The sequence below is a fragment of the Lipophrys pholis genome, assembly GCF_963383615.2.
Source record: "Lipophrys pholis genome assembly, chromosome: 7".
NCBI classification, from domain to species: domain Eukaryota; kingdom Metazoa; phylum Chordata; class Actinopteri; order Blenniiformes; family Blenniidae; genus Lipophrys; species Lipophrys pholis.
Window position 1 is genome coordinate 5,853,308 of NC_137638.1, and position 20,083 is coordinate 5,873,390.

The window sequence follows — 20,083 nt, forward strand, 5'->3', positions numbered from 1 at the left end:
GAGTAAATGTTTTTTTCATTTTAAATGTAGATTTTTTTTTCTACTCCCAAACAAAAAAAAAAGTTCAGTTTAAATTTAAAGGTAAAAATTGTACTATTTTCATCAGTCCAGCCCACTTAAGTTCCTGAATGTGGCCCCTGAACTCAAATGCTTCAGATAAGTTTCACTGCTTGTTTGCAGAGTTACCAATAATTATCCACCAAAAGTTTCAGCTGATTGTAAAAACGGGAAGATTTAAGAAGCACATTGCAGTTTTAACAAGACGTGGATGTCTTATTTACCGAAGTTAAAGGTGAAAGGGTCAAGACACCACCTAATGGTTCATGGTGGTACTGCAAACAAAAGCAAGCTAGTTAACTAGTTCACTTGTTAACTTTAGTATGTTACTGCAACATAAGATTTAAGCATTCAAGGTTATATCTTATATTCATTTATTTGGATTAATTAAGCTTAGAAAATGCATTTTCTCCATTAAAATCTTTATTTAAGGGAACATTTTCAGTTAATGAATGAGCTCATTAAATATTCCAAAATGTACCTAATCAGTAATCGACACTAACCAGCAAGAGAATGAGCCAGGTGTCAAATAATGATTGCTCAAAGAAAAAATAAAACCTGGTAGTTTAAGACAGATGAAGAGAGAACAGACCGCATTACAGAAAAGTGTTTTTAATCATTAAAAGCTGCTTTAGTGAGATCCATAACAGAAAAAAAAAAAAAATACATCCTGAAATTAAGCATAATAGAAATATTTAACATAAGATGATCGTTTGTTTCAGGTGAAAATGTTTTGTATTGTACTACAAATCTGATTTACGATAAATCCAACGAGCTCTTCCTCGCATAAGCAATTAAATTTTTTTAAAATTTGTTGATTGATATTTAAAACACTGATCTTGAATTCACAGAGCATGGAATTAATTATATACCTCGTGTTCATATCACAATAATGGTAAATTTATGTTACATTGAAATGCAGCTTTAATCGCTGGTGACCAGGAACCTGAACATCATAAATTATTAACAGCTCATGTCTAAAGATGTAGGAGGAAGAATATCTACAACAGGACGTATTTACAACCAGTTCAGGAGTTAACTTCATCACCTGAGTATTGGCGAACAAACATTCTACCACAACAGGAGAGAAGCATAAAACATGAGTACAACACAGAGCTCTATCGGTAAAATATACCCTTTTCAAAACGTATAAACTCATTTCCAAGAGGTAAAACAGACCTGAACACGTCACATCGTGCAAACATTCGCTCAAACTTTGGAATAACAAAAAAAGTGAAACCTCGCAAAATAAAGAAACACTCAGAACTAATGAGCATGGATGAATTAAAGCCTCATACTGACAAATATTTTACATTTTCTCCAGCTTTTTGGTTTAAAATGTGGTCAAAGAAAGCTTCTTCATTGACTAAACTTGTTTCGTAATTTGGAAAAACATAGTTTCCAACCTGAAGACAAGATAAAGCAGAATTGGTTAATACTGTAAATAAAGTTGAAGACTTTTAAAAAAGTATTGTGGGGAGATAAAAAAAAACAAAGCAGTAAATTGGTTTAACAATAGCAAATCTGAGTCAGAGAGGAATATTACCAGAGTTTTTACAGAAAAATAAGCGGATGTGTATCTGGAATTTCCTTCATCTTAAATTTTTCTTACTGGCTCGTGCAGCAGGAGAACATTTTTATCAAATGTATGAAGCTCCTGTAATACATCCATGCTCATCAAGTATCACCACAACATGAACACACACGCACACGCACACACACACCCACACACACACACACAAGGAGCCGATGAACCTGAATGTGGAGCTCTGATATAAATAAGCAGGTTTTATCAACACAAACAAAATGTACAAAACAGATTTATGAAACATCCCTGCTCTGGAGTCAGTCTGTGTGCAGAAACAGCTGCTCGGCCCGTTTGGAGGCGAGGTTTCGGACGTGGGCACGTCTCACCGGACCTGGGTGAGGCTGGAGGGGAAACAGGAGGGCGTACCTAGCTGAAGCACGCCGGCCCCACGCTGAAGCCAAACTCCTGAGTCACGTCTCGGCTCCCGAACACGGCCACGTCCCGGAGGGGCAGCAGCTGCAGGTCGTCGCTCTCAAACTGAAACACGGCCTCCTGACTGCCCGAGTCCAGATCCTCCAACGGCTGCAGGCGATGAGAGCCGGACAACGATCAGAAATCAACAAACTCGTGTGTTTGATGTACTTTTCTTTTGCTATTAGCATTTGGTTTGAAAATCTGAGGAATAATAAATACTTTCAATGATAGTAAACAACATGACATAGAATTTCATTCTCCTCAGCAGGTATATCACCTTCTCCTAGTGGTCACTTGTGGTATTACACACAAAATCCAAGGCGAGGAATTTCCTTTTCTCATAACTTTACAAATGTATGGAAACGTATTAGATACCCTCTGCATATAAAATAAAGAAAAGTACTCCGAAATATTTTGAAGTCAAACAATAAAATGTTGATAAAAATGCTTTGAGAAATTGTAAAAATATAGAGTCTGAACATGCTTGAAGAGAATATGTCCCCTTTTATGGCATTTGGCTTTAAATATAAGCACGTCTGAGGAATATTCAATTTAAAGTAACAAAATAGAACAGTGACCAGAAATCTTAGCAGATAACAAATAATTCGATTTTTGGACTTTCACCTGAACAGAAAGCAACCACTTCAGACTTGTTAGCGTGTAATCTGAGTTGTGCATTTAGCCCCCAGTGGTCACTTGTGGCATTACATGGAGAAACAGACGCAAGGATTTTATTTTTTATATACCTTTACAAATTCATGGGCAATAGAAACCAGGTCACCCACCACACAGTCCTGCAGCGTCCCGAGGTAGCTCTGCCGCCGGGAGTCTGCCAGGAAGCGGACTTCCCGCTGGCTGTGGCCCTGTCCACTTCCTGGTCCACAGGAGTACGAGACGGTCTGAGAGGAGAACCTGCTGTGGAGCCGCAGGAACCTCATCTGGACCACATCTGCACCTCCAACGTACTCAAACTGCAGAGGAAGTTGCGATTTCAGAAACAGAAGAGGAAATCCACCTCAGATAAAAAAAGATCTGGATCGGAGATTCACCTGGAAGCCGTCGTCAGCCGCGCTCAGCCAATGAAACAACATCTCGCTTCCTGAATCCTTCAGCCAGGGTTTCACTGGAACCTGAGGAACAGCAGAAACCCCAGACGGTTTAAAAACCCAGCAGGACAGATAGTTTCTATCTGCCTCCTTCAATCATTTTCTATCTTCTCGGAGCCGATACCTGAGACTGGAGTGGAGACAGGCAGGTTTTCGGCTCCGCTGTGAAGTCGCAAAAAACCTGAAAAGCATCAGCCGGACTCCCCTGGTTAGGATCAACGTAGTAAATACCTGAAAGAAGACACAGGTTAAAGCCACGGTGATCAGAGCTGTGAGCGTTAGCAGATTAAGAGTGCAGGCAATCATGGAAAACCTGCTTCTACTGGTAAATGAAACAAATATGTGAGGGAGCAGCTTCCATGAACAGCAGAACATCTCCACCAATCACAGCAAGTTACTCAGTGAACACTTGTTAACATGAAGGACCAGACTCAACAATGAAGAACCAGGACTGACGGACTTTACTGAATTAATAGAACTGAAGAACCAGGACTGATGGCGACTCTTGTATTGCAGTTTTTTATTAGATAACTTCCTGGTCTTTCCTAACTCGTCCTGCTTCTTCTCACCATTGGTTGAGTTGGGCCGAGCGAGCCACAGCTCCAGACACGTGGTCGCCGGACGCTTTCTGCTGCCGTCAGGCGGGTCGATGAACCAGCGGAGATCCCCCTGAAGGGAGTCCAACAGGGTTTGGACCAGGGCGTAGTTCGGCCGGTCTGACATCAGCTTGAGCTCCTGGAATATTAAAGAGAAGGATTATGGAAGCATCCTCGCCTAAGATTCATCTGACCAAACTTTGTATGTCCGTCCGTCACAGTTTCCGGGTTTAGCACGGCAGCAAAGCGCAAGCTAATGTGAATAAATGAAGAGTCTCGTTTACCTTCAGCTGGGTCAACGTGAGGTTCAGCGAAGGTCCCGGGGGTCCGGGTGCTCCACGATGACCCTGACAAGCATAATTTAACCCGTGAAGTGTTGAATTTACCAGACTGTTAGCATTAGCATGTATCGACAATAGCTGTGCATTAGCATTAGCTTCTCTTTCAAAGAGCTTTCGTTGTCATTAATTCAGAAATCTTTAAGAAGAGATCATTTTCAGTTTATCTTCCTCCTACTAACATCCAGATTATAGAGCATCTTCCTCCCACTAACATCCAGATTATAGAGCATCTTCCTCCCACTAACATCCAGATTATAGAGCATCTTCCCCAATATCATCCAGATCATAGAGCATCTTCCTCATAATAACATTCAGATTATAGAGCATCTTCCTCCCTCTACTATCCAGATTATAGAGCATCTTCCTCCCACTAACATCTAGATTATACAGCATTTCTCTCACACTAACATCCAGATGTTCGAGCAACTTCCTCCCACTAATTGATGTAATTTCATATAATCCAGATTACAGAGCATCCTCCTATTATGGGACACTATACAAATGGATGTGATACTCACAGGTGGGCCTTTCTTCCCATTTGGGCCAGGTTGTCCTGTAAAGCCTTTCAGACCCTGATGATCATATATACAACAAATTCAAACTTCAGATTAAGTTCTTCCAGAAGATATTCTCCAATAAATGTGGCGTTACTCACCTTCTGTCCAAACAAACCCTGAAAACACAAAAAGCAGTTGATGACAGTTTGATAGCCGTCCTTCACATCGTCAGAGCTTCATTATCCAGCATCGTTATAATAATGTGTAAGAAATATAGGAAGTGGTGAGGAAACTCACAGGCAGGCCGGGAAGGCCTGGATCCCCTCGTCTGCCCGGTGGACCGATGTCACCCTGAGGACAGAGAGGAGGGAAAATTGGCTTTGGTTAACTCCTAAACAGTTTCAAATGTAATGGCACAGACTCAATGTGACAGGCGAGGTTAAGACCGGCAGACGGAGCTTTAGAGAGCAGCTTCATCCAGACCTTCTCAGCTGACAAACAGATGCAAACGACTGGATTTCACTGTGTTTCCTTACCTGATCTCCCTTCGACCCGGCTCCTCCAGGCATCCCGGGGGGTCCCTGCTTCCCCTGAAACAACATGAGAGTCGTCAGCGTTAGCAGACGCTTTACACAGAATAACCTGAGGATCCATCCACTGACCTTCAGCCCGTCTCCTCCAGGAGGTCCAGGTGATCCTGCCAACCCAGACTCACCCTGCAGAGAGGGGGGGGTATTAGTTTAACATTGTATATATTGTATATATATATATATATATAAAAAAAAACAAATGTATGTATGTAAATAAATAAATACCTGTAAGCAATAAATAGGAATTTATTTATATGATAAATATATTATATTCAGATCCTTCTTTTATATGTCCTAAAAGCAACTAAAATAAGAATATTTTGATATTTCTGTACTTTTCAACGTGTGCTTCATATCTATGTGTACTGCCAGGGATAGTAAAACACTTTGAAATTAAAACGGGTAAAAAAGTTATTTTGGAGGTTTTTGTGAAGGTAGATTTTGCATTAAACACCAGCCTACCTTCGGTCCAAGTGACCCCGTTTCACCTTTCCTTCCTCGGGTTCCGTTGTCGCCCTTTAGGGGCAAATTGAGAGAAACAACACAGTTTTTACAGAAATGATCACAGACACAGATCAACATTCAGGCTGAGTTGATACGACCGCAATGAAACCCGCTGAGTTTCGAACCCACTCACATAAGCACCGTGTTGCCCCGGAGGACCGAACGGACCTGGAGGTCCCGTCTTCCCCTGCAGGACCAGGAAGTAAAATCATCTGGAAAAACTGCAGTCAAAACAAAAAAAAAAAAAAAAAAAAAGAAGGAATTTCTTCCTCCTGACTCACCTTTTCTCCAGGCCTTCCTCTCTTTCCTCTTTGTCCAGTTTTGCCTTTTTTGCCCTTTAAGAAGACACAGAAGTCTCATTAGAAGACAAATCCACATGAAGCTCATGTTGGGAACAGATAATGAAAGTTTGTTGGGCCTCAGTCTGTCTGCTGAACCCTCATCTTGCTGTATCTGCTTTCTGAATTACTGCATTTCATATAAGTCACACCTGAATGTAAAGTCAACAAGGAGGAACAAAGAAAATATTTAAATCACATTTATTTCCATGTTCAGAAATAACTGTTGATAATCCACGTCCAGCAGCTGCGGTTCCAAAAGCCTATGTGAATTTGTTCCTCATTGTGCTTTCAGCCCATGAATGGCCTTCTTAGTTTTACTCTAGTAGAGTTATGTTGATATAGAGTGACATCTACTGGTCCCAGATGGTACATACTAGTAGACTTTGATATATAAGTCACATGACCAACCAAACTACTTGTGAAAAGCGTGTGACTTATAGTCTGGGAAATACGGTATCATGCTGATTGACATGAAATACAGCTGCTGTAAGCAACTGCTGTATTTCCCAGACTAAAAGACACATCTGTCAAAAAATTTGTTATTAAGAGGAAAAAGGCATATAGCCGAAGAAATTTGCTTCGGCTGTTCCAACCGTCCGGGCTGAAGTATGTCGGTGCCGTACTTCCGAAACCTCGGCGCTGCCGCGTGCTGCGCATGCACGTTCCAGCTCGCCAATGATTGTATCAGTCAAACTTTAATCCTGTTAGCATGTAGCCTCTTTACTGTACGAGCCCCGCAGCTCGTTAACATGTTGGAGGTCGGGGTTACGTGATGCCCCTGAACGCATCACTCAAAGCTGTCAGCTCCTGCAGTTAAAAGTTACAAAACCAACATGGCCTTCAGAGTTTGGTGTCAGAGACGTCTCACCTTCTTCCCGACTCTTCCGTCCTTCCCTTCACGTCCACCACGGCCGTCGTCCCCCTGAAATTCAGTAAATGCATTTATGTCATCATAGAAAATATTTTACAATATAACATCTTTATTTACAATTATTTCCCTGACAATAATGTATTATTTAATTGTTCATACATTTAATCATTACTTTATCATTTATTGGGTGATTTATTCATTAATGAATTTATTTATAAAAACATTTTATGATCATAAAATCTCTTTTTTATTTATTCATTTATATACCTTTTAAATGTACACTCATGTTAATTTTTTCATAAATGTTCATTTTAAGTTTCTTATCAGAAAAGTATTCTTAGAATTTAAAGAAAACAAAGGTACACAATTATCTTAATCATTCACATAAATATAAAAAGTATAGGAAGCATAATTTTTCTTTGTTTGAAAAATTAAATACAGTAAGAATCCTAACCTTTGTAATTTGTCATTGATAAAAATGCTGACTTCTGAAAACACAGTTTTACCGTAATGCCTTTTATAGATGGAAGAGATGACGGCGAGATAAGAAAATACACTAAAACTCCACTTCCTGGTGTCCCTTTCTTAAAAATTTTTTTTTTTTACATATTGAACTTACCTTATCACCTCTGATTCCGTCTCTTCCCTTTGGTCCAGCGCCACCTTTAGACCCCTTCAGGAAAACACACAGATTGAGATTAAATAAAATATTAACTACAGGTGAGTACTGACATACACTGGAGAAGATTATTATTCTTGAGTTTATAAGTTGTAAAAATCAAACACAGTATCTCAAATCATAAGAATATGTGATCATCTAGAATATTTTGGCTTTTTCTAGCTGGAGGTCAAAATAATAATGAAAAAATGCTTAAGATGTTCACACTTGGAAATAGTCTAAACAATACAAGTGTATTATTTACCGACAAAACTTTTCCATATATATTCTTATTTCTCTGTATGTGACAGTCCTCAATAGGCTCATAATGAAATTATCACCTTTATATTTCTTTTAAATTTGTAGAAAATCTTTTAATGAGGTCAGAAATTTACAGGTTTTATGTCACTATTTAAATCACACTTTTTAGGACTAAAGGTGGAATTTTGGTTACATATTTAGTTGTAATGGTTAAGATTTGTGTGTGTGTGTGTGTGTGTGTGTGTGTGTGTGTGTGTGTGTGTGTGTGTGTGTGTGTGTGTGTGTGTGTGTGTGTGTGTGTGTGTGTGTGTGTGGGGCCTCTGACCTGAGGTCCTGGACGACCAGCAGGACCTGGAATTCCCGGCTCTCCGTCGATATCCTGCAGAGTAAATTCAGATTTTTAAAAATGTATTATTGTGAGTGGCTGTTAAAGTCATGCTGTTGTACATTATAATGAAAAAAATATATATATATTCATTGTTTTCAGCTTCAGTCCAGATCCCAGAAACACTGACAAGCACAGATCTCCCTTTCAAACATCATAACTCTGAAGATCGTCAGGAGTTCTGGTTACCTCGAGTCCTGGCAATCCTGGAGCTCCTTTATCTCCTGGAAGACCATCAGAACCCTGCAAAGAGAGAGATGGAGCATTACCATCCAACCACCATCCATCCATCCATCCATCCATCCATTAATTCATCCACCCATCCACCCATCCTATGCTGCTTTATCAAAGTTAGAGTTCCAGAGATGATCCCAGCCAGTATTGAGTGGAAGTTCAGTTCCATGCTGTTCAGGTCAAACACAGACACACATTCGGACCTTCAGACTGAGAGTCACCAGGTGACCTCCAGTCGTTGAAAAGCTCCAGGACGCGCAGGAAGGAAGCCAGCTGAGAGGAACCACTAGATCCAAAGCTCAGCCAGCAGAAGAAGCTGCAGTAAATTCTCCCTTCACATCAGTCGTGTTTCTCACCGCCTCTCCAGGTTCTCCTTTCGGTCCGGGCTCTCCTTTGAACCCCACAGGTCCAGGAAAACCCTTCAGACCAGGAGCTCCAGGTCTTCCTGTGACTCCTGCAGACCCCTGGAGAACATCACCAAAGTGTCTTTGTTTTAAAATCCTCATTGTTCAGCAGACACTACAGGTTAATTATAGACTGCACCGCACAATTCACAAATACAAAGAGATAAATGTGGTTTCCACGGGTGATACTGACCACCGGTCCATTGTTCCCCACGTCACCTTTCACACCGGGACGTCCTGCCACTCCCTGCAGGAGGAAACGATCCAGAGCAAAACCAGTGAAGATGTGCCTAACAATCTTTAATATTCTAATTTTCTCATATTAATACAACGTAGAGCTGCTGTGATGAATCAATGTTCCCATGTGAGATGGAAAAAAAAGTCTGTTATCTTGAATAATCTCCATCCCTCCTAGAAAATCTAATTATTTTCTATTATTCACATCAGCGAGCAGCAGTGTTTATTACCTTTGGACCTCTGGTTCCTCCAGCCCCAGATAAACCAGAAGGACCTTTTTCTCCCTGTACAAGAGAAGGAGGATTGTTTAATTTCAAATATATCCATCATCACGCATACTTACCGTATTTCCTAGACTATAAGTCAAACTTGTTTACATTGTTTGGCTGCTTATGTGACTTTAATATCAAAATGTACAGGTTCAAACCATCTGTGACCACTAGATGTCCCTGTATAGTAGAAATATGCTACAGTAATGCAGAAAAACTCCACTGCTACTGGATTTGACTGTAGAAATTATAGAAATCCTCAGTAGAAAGAGAAGGAGGATCGCTCCCTACTACTTTAGATGGGAAGCCGACCCACTCTGCCCACTGAACCACATGTACTACAAGAGTGTGTACCTTCACCCCCGGTTCTCCATCAGTTCCTGAAACTCCTGAAATTCCCTGAAAACCCTGAAATAGAAAACAATTTCCACATTCAGAGGTGTTACTGTTGAACATCAGTAGGTATTCAACACTCTTGATTAATGCTGTCAAAAAATTTATATTTTTAATCAGATTAATCACGGTGTTGCTGTGGATTAATTTCGATTAATCACAATTAAACATGGTTAATTTTCATCTCTATTAATTGCATTTGATTTTGCATGCGCAAACAGACTCAAGAAAGAAAGGAATATATTTGCACTTAACGTGTTTGTTAAACACCTTTAAGAGTTCATGTTAACAAAACAACTGACATTATCCAAGAGGAGACGCGTCAACTTGGGAGTTCAAACCTGCAGATATACGAGCCCCGTCAGAAAAATTTACCTTTTACTTCTCTTTTTTCAAGAGATACCAAAGACACAAATATATACCTTTCTGATGAAAACTACATTAATTGTAAGTATTTATTGACGATATTCGATCACCCTTAATTCTGTGTCCATACCTGGACTACTCCATTGAGATGAACTGGTTCATAATACATTTGCAGTTCAAAACATTTCATCCATTTTGTGAATATCTGATGTTCATTTCACATCTGTTTCATTGTCTTTTAACTAATTTTTTCCCCCCCGGTCAGTGTGCCTGGAATTTATTATTGAACCTGTTGTGATTTCATATGTATGATCATAATTTGCATTACTTTTTCGGAATCCATAAATTTTAATTTTTTTTTAAAGTAAATTGTACGAAGTTCTCAAAAACAAATAACATACCCGCAGTCCTCGGAAACCTGATGGTCCGACCTTCCCCATCAGGCCACTTTGACCCTGAAAATAAAAAAATTAAAAAATGGTGACGAGAACAATGAGCTACAATAAAAACTAAATCGTAAAAGGCACATAAAATGAGTCAGTGGTTTTCAAGATGTGAGGCGGGCCTCATCTGGCCAGCGCCAAAGAGCTTCAGGAGAAAAATAAATCTGTGGGTTAAGAGAACGTCTTTTCCATGCATGAAGGTCAAATTATTCTGTTAAAGATTTTTTTTGAACCATTGGTGATCTCAATGTCATGGAAATGGTCAGGTTTTGGTAAACGGCAATGTTCAGAAGCAGTGAGTGTCACATTGCGTTCCAGAACCATTGTTCAGCTGAACGCTGTGTTTCCTGCCGATTCTATTACACCACAGGTCTGCTCAATATGATGATATAAGTTATACATGTTAATGGAATCAAACAGTTGGGAAGCTGGAAGCTGTTTGAGTGGATCATAAAGATGCATCATTGTCAGTGTTATGTCAGTGGTTGATAAGGTCAATTGGTCAAATCCTACATTCCTGGTGGAATGGTTCACCATTGGTCAGCCAAATCATTTGGTAGGTTAGGTTCTGACATTGGCCAGATGGTTGTCCTATCATGGAGGTGAGGCTCACCCTCCCTCTGCCACTGTGAAAACCAGTGACACAATAGATGAAAATCAATGGAGGCTCACGTACCATCAAGCCTGGGAAGCCCTTCTCTCCTTTAGACCCTCTCGGTCCTCGAGTGCCTGGGATTGCTGGAAGCCCCACAAACCCCAACCCACCACGATTTCCTACAGCTCCCTGGAAAAAACAAAAAACAAACATATCATGATAAACTAACAGTGGAAAAGCAAAGAACTTGAATGAGAAAACTGTTAGTGAATTCTTTGAAATGACCTTTGCTCCTTTTGGACCGGGATCCCCAGGAACACCAGGTTCTCCAACATCCCCCTGCATAAAGACCGAGAGTCAATGGAAGAACCAGAAGGAAGGAAAAAATTTGAATATTTGTGGATAACCGGCCAAGACTCAAATAAATACGTCTTTGTGGAGGGTTTAACCATTTCTGATGTTTTCAAGCAAAAGGTGGCATTGTTTTTCCCCAATTCTCTCTCTATTAAAATAAACAAAAAGAGCCTGTAAACACATGAATTCTGTCACTGAAAGAGTAATTGACCGGTTGAAGAGGTTACCATTGGTCAGCTGATTGTAATATAAACAGAAGGCCGAGCTCTACGGTTGGTTGTATGAGTTCTGCCTTTACTGGCCAAGGGAGTTCAAACCAGTTCCGGAATGTTGTATAGTTGGTAAATAAAACGGCCCCTCTGCTCTGACTTTTTGTAATCATTCACCGATTGGGTTAAACCATTGGAAAACCAAATGCAGCGGGACTTTGTGACGAGGTTACCACCAGTCAGTCGAATGTCATTTTGAATGGTGATGAAATTGTACAATTCGTGTGGTAAATCTGTGTCCACAATTTGAAATGGAGTTAAACCATCGGTCAGCTAAATTGACGATTGGACAGGCTGAGTAACACCACTGGTCAGCCGAGTGTTACAAGATGTTTAAAGGTTTCTCAGTGGAGGGAAACCATCGATCTGCCAAAGGCCAACTGCTCAATTCCCCAACGCAGCGATTCAGACCTGGTCCAGTCTTCTATGTTTCCATGGCTCTTCTGAGTGACTCACAGATCATGTGTCAGATCCTAAATATCAGGTAGTTGCAGGTTCCAGGAGGAAAATGGTAGAATGACGGTACATCTAACCTCTTTGCCCCTCTGCCCAGGCTCACCCTGCAGCCCTCGGGAGCCCGGAGGTCCTGACTCTCCCTTCAGTCCAGGGGGCCCTGGTGGTCCCCAGGGGCCCGGAGAGCCCTGTTTGTTGTTTTTCAAAAAGACACTTATTGATCATCTATTGATAATGGAATATGATAATATAAGACAGATTTTAAAAGTTGCATTTTGTTTTGTTTTTAGACACTTTGGACCAATTTGCAGTTGAGCAATAACACATACAGAGGTAATTGTTAAACATTGAAGTCCCACATTTATTTTGAAACCACACACATAAATATTTAATGAAATAATTCAGTGTGTGTTGTTAAAAGTCTCACGGACCTGGTCCCCCTTTTTCCCAGGACTTCCTTCTTGACCAGCTTTTCCTGGAAAACCCTAAAGAGACAAACACCTTCATGTTCACTCACTACATTCTGTATTTAAAAAAAGATCTAAATAAAAATGGTCACGCTGACTAAAACGAGTACATCAAAAAAGCACTGACTAAAAACATTGAAAATGATGTATAAAAAAAACAGCAAATGGTAACAAACAACCTCCTCTAGGATCGACTAAGTTTGTCTGATCACACCCGGATTATCTCAGGAGGAAAACTGACCTGCTGCCCGTTCAGACCTGGAGCTCCAGCATCACCAGCAGAACCCGCAAGTCCCTGAAAATGACATGTTCGAGTATGTTTACAAATTACATTTCTTTCTTTCTTTCTTTCTTTTTTTACACAGGATCAACGATGTTGAGAATCCAGATTATAGAGAGCACAATAGAGCATCTTCCTCCCACTAACTTCCTCTGAATTCAATGAGTGAATAAGTTAAGTCAGTATATACTGAGGGAGGTTATTAAAAATAATACAAGCATTATGAGTGCTTCACTCAAATCATTTTCAGTAATTGGTTATAATTTTCACTTTTCCATTGCCAGCTTGTTTTTTTTTTGTTTTTTTTTTAAACCAAAGTTTCAGAGAGCATGATTTAATGTAGACGATACAAAACATAGGACTTAGAACTAGAGTCAGTTACCTGCTGGCCTTTCTCTGCAGCCTGACCCGCCGGTCCAACAGCCCCCACTAGACCCTGGAGAGCAGAGAGGAACCGTGTTCGAGCACCGAAGGCAGATCAGGAGCTGCATGCACGCTTCACCTCCAGCAGCATTCACAGTAACAGTAATAGACAGGGAGGTTAAAAGTACCCACTCACTGGAAACCCTCGTGGTCCGGCAGAGCCCGGAGAACCCGCAGACCCCTGACTGCCATGTGGACCGGGTCTTCCCAGACCACCTACTGGTCCTGGCAGGCCTGCAGGGCCCTGAGAGGAAAAGGATTGGGAAAATTGTATTTTATGTAAAAATCACATGAAATCATAAATATTTTGCATCTTGAGAGGCTGTAAATCGCGTTGTGTGTCATACATTGACCAATAAACATGAAGCCAATGGTGTTTGGTACTTTGAATGTCTATCAGACTCAATGCGTAAAATATCTCCCACAAAAACCTCAAATCATCTGATAATAAAAAGCACAAATAAAAGTCGTGGTGGGGCAGATCAATAGCTAGTAGATCGATCAGCTTCCACACGTATGTGCATGTAATACGATGCTTGGATCGGGTTTTATATGAGGAAGTTATCAGACCTTCAGTTTGTCTGCTGCCAAAAGTGAATTTGAACCTAAATATTGGACTTCCAGATGTTTTAATTATTAAATACTATTATTTTTAACAGCTGTTAGGCTCTACAACAAATGAGAACACCTTTTCTAATAAATCGATACTTTTAGTTGTATTGTTTTTATGACGGACACTACTCACTGGTGGTCCACGTATGCCTTTGAGCCCCGGCTCTCCCTGACGACCCTGAGGAGAGGAGAGGAGAGGAGACGAGGCTCAGCTCGACATTATCTCAAAATATCTGGGTGTTTTCGAGTTTTGAGAGCTCATGTTCTCACCTGAGGTCCTGGGGGACCCCGTTCACCAGCCGGGCCCTTCACACCCTGAGAAAACACTGTTTTAATATCCGTGTGTGTGTGTGTGTGTGTGTGTGTGTGTGTGTGTGTGTGTGTCTCCTCTAAGCACCACTAACACTCACAGGGGGTCCGGGCTTCCCGCGGGCTCCAGCAGAACCTCTGACACCAGCGTCTCCCTGCACAGCAATAAACACTTCACACTAACTTTTACATTTTTTCATTCATAACTTTAATAAATCATCTGTGCAGTATGCATGTGTTTGCTGTGTCTCATTCTCTTGCTTCCTGGTGTTTCTTGGACTCTGGATGTACACTAAATGGACATCAGTACTTCATTACAGTAACTTTTTTGAAAGAAATTTTTTTATAAGATCTTGCAGTTCATAATAGAAGTTACAGAAAGTGAAAACTAACTTCAGTAGTTGAATCAAATCAGAACAACTAACTGCTTTGGATAATGCTAATGCTAACAGTTAACTCACAAGTACAGGGAGAGAAACAGCAGCTCTCTTTTGGTCTCATATAACACACTGTACCCCTGAAAAGATTCCGTTGTACTAATTTCAAGTACGGAACCTCAAAAATAATCAAGATATTGTAGAGATGTCGATAAAAAATTTGAGCAAGCCAGCTAGTCACAGCCCATTCAGTTGTAGCCACACATAGCCACCACAAGGTGGTGCATCGAGCCGCTACGTGTATTCAGTCTCAAAACCAGGATTCTGAAACATTTGAGCACGCTAATGCTAATCACAGTAGATGTGGATGCAGGCTAATGCTACTTCTAATGGGAAATCTGCCAGGAGGACTGGTTTAGTTCAGGATTAATGTAAACAGGCATTAACTGGTAAGACTGATTAGGTTCTGCTCAATGAGCTTACCCTTTGCCCCATGTGGCCGGGTCTCCCGATCAGACCCACCGCTCCAGAGTAACCCTGAGCACAGGAGGAGGTTTTTAAATAAATGTTAATCACACATCTTAATGCAGTTGTAAATACAATATTGGGTGAATAAAAACAAAATCGATAGCGGTCACTTACATACATGCCCACTGGGCCCTGAGGTCCTGACAAGCCTGGTTTTCCTGTAAAACCCTGAAGCAACGTTTTAAAATCAGAACGTTATAAGAAATAAAGTGGTACCAGTTTACTTCTCCAACTGTGTCAGCGTTTTGTAATGTCCTAGATTTAGTGTTTCCTCACGTCTCTGAACATCGTTTTAGGATGTTCTCCTACTCGTACCTCATAACCTCTACTACCAAATAAACTGTATAATCATGCTCTTGGATCCTGGATCTGAAGCAGATCTGAAAACGGGACGTGCTCACCCTCTCCCCCGCTGATCCAGGGACCCCGTTCTGTCCTGGTTTTCCTGGAGGACCCTGTTAAATGTCACACATGACTGATTTCACCAGCTTTTCTATTCAAAGCAGCATCACTGTTTGGGGTAAGGAAGTATTTTAACTTACTGGTGAGCCTGCAGGACCGACCCGTCCACGGTCACCCAACACACCCGGATATCCCTTCATCCGGACAGAAAGCAGAAGGATACTTTAAAAACGGAAAACAACTGAAGAGCAGCACTGAAACAACATGATGGGGAAACTGTTGCAGTATTTATAATGCTTGTTAGAACAAGTTGACAAATGTTATTTAGTTTAACTAGTAAAGGTCAGTCAACTAGAGCATCTGAAGGCTAATGAGTTTGTAAAATTTGTGTTTTTTGAACAAGAACCAACTCACTCTGTCTCCTTTAGCTCCAGATGATCCCACAGAACCAGAAATGTCCTGCAGGGAAGACAAGACATCAATGAATGGGTCACAGTGTGAAAACCGAAAATGTAAAGACTTCATTAAAGCAACAAACGCAGGAAAAAAAACAACAGAATCATATGAGATGAAGTTATAAAATGGGAACCTGTGTACCAGGCTTTCCTTCTGGTCCCTCAACCCCAACTCGGCCTCTAAAACCCTGTGAAAAGACACAGACCGATTGATATCATGTCACATATTGTTCTGTTTGCAGTGTGTGTAGCCGGTCAGGCATTGAGGTCACTGGGTGGGTGAGCGAGTCGGTCAGTAGTTGGATCTGTTGGTGGCTCTATCAGACTTTTGGTCAGTCAGGTGTTGGGTGGGTGGGTTAGTTACTGGGTTTCTTCAGTGGGTCAGTCAGGTGTTAGTCCATTGGAGGGTGAGTCAGTTGTTCAGTCAGGCATTCGGTCGGTGGGTGTTTTTACAGCTTCTTCTGTCTTAGGAAGCTATTGATGAGGTTCTTACCGGCGTGCCAGGGAGACCATACAGTCCGGGGAGTCCTGTGCGACCCTGTGAAGAGTTAAATATAAAACAAAAGTGTTTTCTAAACAGAAAATGATTGACAAAAAAAGAGTGTGATACTGGTAAATGTGAGTTTCCTAAAAGTGAGGTGGTTACCCTCGTCCCTTTGGGGCCAATGTTCCCATTTGGTCCTGTTACGCCTCTGCTGCCCTGGAACATGAATAAAAACAGAGGATTTAATATTAAAAGCTGGATTCACTGTTTATTTGTGGTAAAAAGGTGGGAAAACGTGTGTTGGTGGATCTTTTCTTTATCAATTTGATCAGGCTGTAAAACAAAAGGCCTCAGACCTTTGACCCCAGTTTCCCAGCTGTCCCCTGGAGACCATCCTCACCGTCTTCACCCTGAAGAGACGCAGCAGGATGAAAACGGCACGTTTACAGTAGATAAAATCATCATCTTGATATATTGTACACATTTCATCCCAACATATCTGATGAAGTTAATAATGCTCAGGGGTGACTGGTCATTAAAGGCAGTTCGGGTTGAGCCCCACCTGGTGTCATCAGAAAGGACTGCATGCAATGTACGCTATTAATTCTTTATCTACAATATTTTCTTGTCTGTGAATAAAACTTCCTCCTATATAATACATAATTACTGTGTGAGGACTGTACTCCCTGGTTATCAGTCTCCTCTTGTGGTTTCAGATGGTTTCCTCCTGATCCACACCGATGGTGCATTAGTGGGGCTCGCCCCTCTCTCACCATGCAGTGTGTAATGCATGCATTAACATGTAAGTGCGCATGTTCAGGGTGTGGCTGCATTCATTCAGTTCACGTTATTTTGATGCCTCGTGGGGCTTGAAGCCTGAAGCCCCCACTAACAACGTGACCTTTGACCTTTAATTCGCACTTGACCAACATTCAAATAAAAATGACTTGAAATTCAAACAAAATGCTTGAGATTCATGCCACACTCAACCTCTGTACCTCTTTTCCCAGCGGTCCAGGTTGACCTCTTGACCCCGGAGGGCCTGAGGGGGCCCGCTCACCCCTCTCCCCCTGAGGACCTGGGATCCCTGCTGCCCCCGGTGGACCCTGAAGGGACAGCAGGTTTGGAGGTTGAGAGATTTATTAACGTGACTGTGTTAAGGAGGGGTTGTGAGAAATTCAAGGCACAAGAGTGTTAATAGGGAAACGGTTTATTATAGTAATAGTATATTACTCGCATGCTGAAGTAGTTGTAAATGTTTTGACTTTTCCCACATTATTTCATTGTTTCAGGAGGTCAAGCTGAGCTTGTTTACACAACAACATTTTCAAGTGAAAAGAGAAAATTTCTGTTACATTTTGAGGTCCGTTTACATGACAACAGTGCTCGGAGCCGCAAAAAGCAGAACTTTTTCAAACGGCTCCAAAGATGGAACTTTTTGAAAACACTATAATACTGTTTCCATGGAAACGGGAAAAAATATAACTTTTCTGAATCTACAGTGCTATTTATTACAGCACACTACGGCCATAATAAATAGTTTTTTCTGCACATGTGTGAGTCGATGGACAATAACAACAATGTTTGTCTCCAGAGTGTCATGACTCCCAGTCCAGAGTCTCCTGGAACTTGGTAGTTTTATAGTTGACAGTCACCGTAATAACAATCCAACTTCTATATGAATGTCCGTGTGCTCCAATTGTTAATGTCCAGTGTATTGTTATCTGCTCTCGTGTGTGGTTTCATTAGAAACACCAACAGCACCATTCCAGTTTTATCTAAATTTGGACTAGTGTAGTTTTATTATTTATTCCCACTGACGTGTTTCACTTACTTTGTCTCCTTTGGGTCCAGCCTCTCCTCTGTCACCATTGTGTCCTCTGAGGCCCTGAACATGACAGACCAGACTCTTTTAAAACCAATCCTGCATCTTCCCAAATCCAAGGACAGGCCTTTATGAAGCAGGTGAAAAATCTAATACCATTGTCTGATATTGTCTCGGCATGAAATAAAAACAACCTACCAGACAAGAGATCATAGCGTGTTTTGGTTTTATGCTGTATAACTTTGAAGAAGTTTTACTGCACAAAACCATTACTAGTCCAACAACACATTATCAGTAGGGTAAAATGAACCTGTGGATTTTTTGTTAACATGGCATTTGTTAAAGTTGACACACATTCATGAGGAAAAAGCCTCAATGCAAACATGAAATGGTTCTTACGGTTCCACCTGGAAATCCTTTCGGTCCTGGACCTCCAGAAATCCCCTGAACGACAGAGCAGAAAGGTCCTGATGTTATCACGGAGTCAAAAACACACAACGCTTTAAGGGGCAGAAATGATTTAAAATAAAGATTCAAGACCCTCATCCATTGTTACCAGTCTTGGTATGATTGTGGACATCAAACATCTTCACTCCAACTATTGGACACCTGCCAGCTCTGTCCTTCTCGTCATCATTCCTGACACAGAGATTCATCCACACCTTTGTCTCCTCTAAGCTTGGCTACTGCAAAGCCTCCCTCATCAGGACCCCTGAGAAGAGCTTATATGACGATTACGGTGAGGCTGTTTAAAGAGAACCAACTTCGTTCACCGCACTGGTTCTCCATCTCCTCGAGGATCAGATATTCTGTAAATATGCTCCAACGCCTCCATCATTCATATTCATAAAAAAGCTTCATATTACCTCAAAGAGCTTCTCACACAACAAACACCTGCCACCGAAGGTCTTAACACAGCAACATGATCCACAATCCCACAACCCAGCATCCTCCACAACCCAGCATCCTCCAGAAACCAGCATCCTCCAGAAACCAGCATCCTCCAGAAACTAGCAACCCAAAAACCAAATAAACTAATTCCTTCACAACCCAACAAACAAATTCCTCCACAATTAAAGTTCCTCCACAACCCAACATCCTCCATAACCCAACAAACCAACAAGCCAACAACCCAACAAACCGAGCAACCGAGCTTGAGGTGGACCAGCTTTGTATCCCAGCAGGGGCATTAGGAGGGGAGCAACGTGGTTCAAGGCCTCAGAGGATTCGTCCTTCTGCATTCTGAAGCCTCCAGGTTCAAAGTTATTATCAGTACAGGAATGTAGTGAAGCTCTTCCAGCCAGAGTGTCAAATGTTTCAAGTTTCCATTGCTGTGATGATAATCCAGGTCATTCCTGCTTTTGATTTCCAGTCTGAAGCCGCAACGCCAACTTCAAACCTTCAGCTTCATGTCTTTGAAAGTCAGAAACACGCTGATGGGAGTCTGCAGCACAGAAACAATGACTTCACAGTACGTACCGCGGCTCCTTCGATGCCAGCTGATCCTCTTTTTCCAATCGGTCCTGTTTCACCCTGTCGGGCGGAACAAAGACATCAGTGTCACGGTGAGATTCATTAAATGTGCAGATGATTGCATTCAAACATACCGGGTCTCCTTTTGGACCAGGTGGGCCGTCAGCGCCTGGTTGACCCTGGCGAAAAAAAGCAGCCACCAGAGGATCATGGGTAACGGTG

General features: G+C 41.5%; 1 protein-coding gene across 1 annotated transcript; it reads right to left on the reverse strand.

Annotated features, from left to right (window-relative positions):
- Positions 1-655: 655 nt before the first annotated feature.
- On the reverse strand, positions 656-20,072 carry LOC308111567 (uncharacterized protein; the record flags this gene model as incomplete). Its single annotated transcript, XM_080466526.1, has 34 exons — positions 656-2,167; positions 2,845-3,030; positions 3,109-3,189; positions 3,290-3,396; positions 3,735-3,900; positions 4,046-4,108; positions 4,621-4,674; positions 4,758-4,775; positions 4,897-4,950; positions 5,136-5,189; positions 5,262-5,315; positions 5,652-5,705; positions 5,827-5,880; positions 5,975-6,028; positions 6,903-6,956; positions 7,525-7,578; positions 8,150-8,203; positions 8,399-8,452; positions 8,800-8,907; positions 9,041-9,094; positions 9,708-9,761; positions 10,514-10,567; positions 13,356-13,409; positions 13,533-13,640; positions 14,142-14,186; positions 14,419-14,472; positions 15,178-15,231; positions 16,039-16,083; positions 16,222-16,267; positions 16,920-16,973; positions 17,562-17,669; positions 18,788-18,832; positions 19,868-19,921; positions 19,996-20,072. 34 exons carry the CDS (start codon positions 20,070-20,072, stop codon positions 2,012-2,014), a joined length of 2,385 nt encoding a protein of 794 aa, XP_080322652.1. The 3' UTR covers positions 656-2,011.
- Between the last annotated feature and the right edge of the window lie 11 nt (positions 20,073-20,083).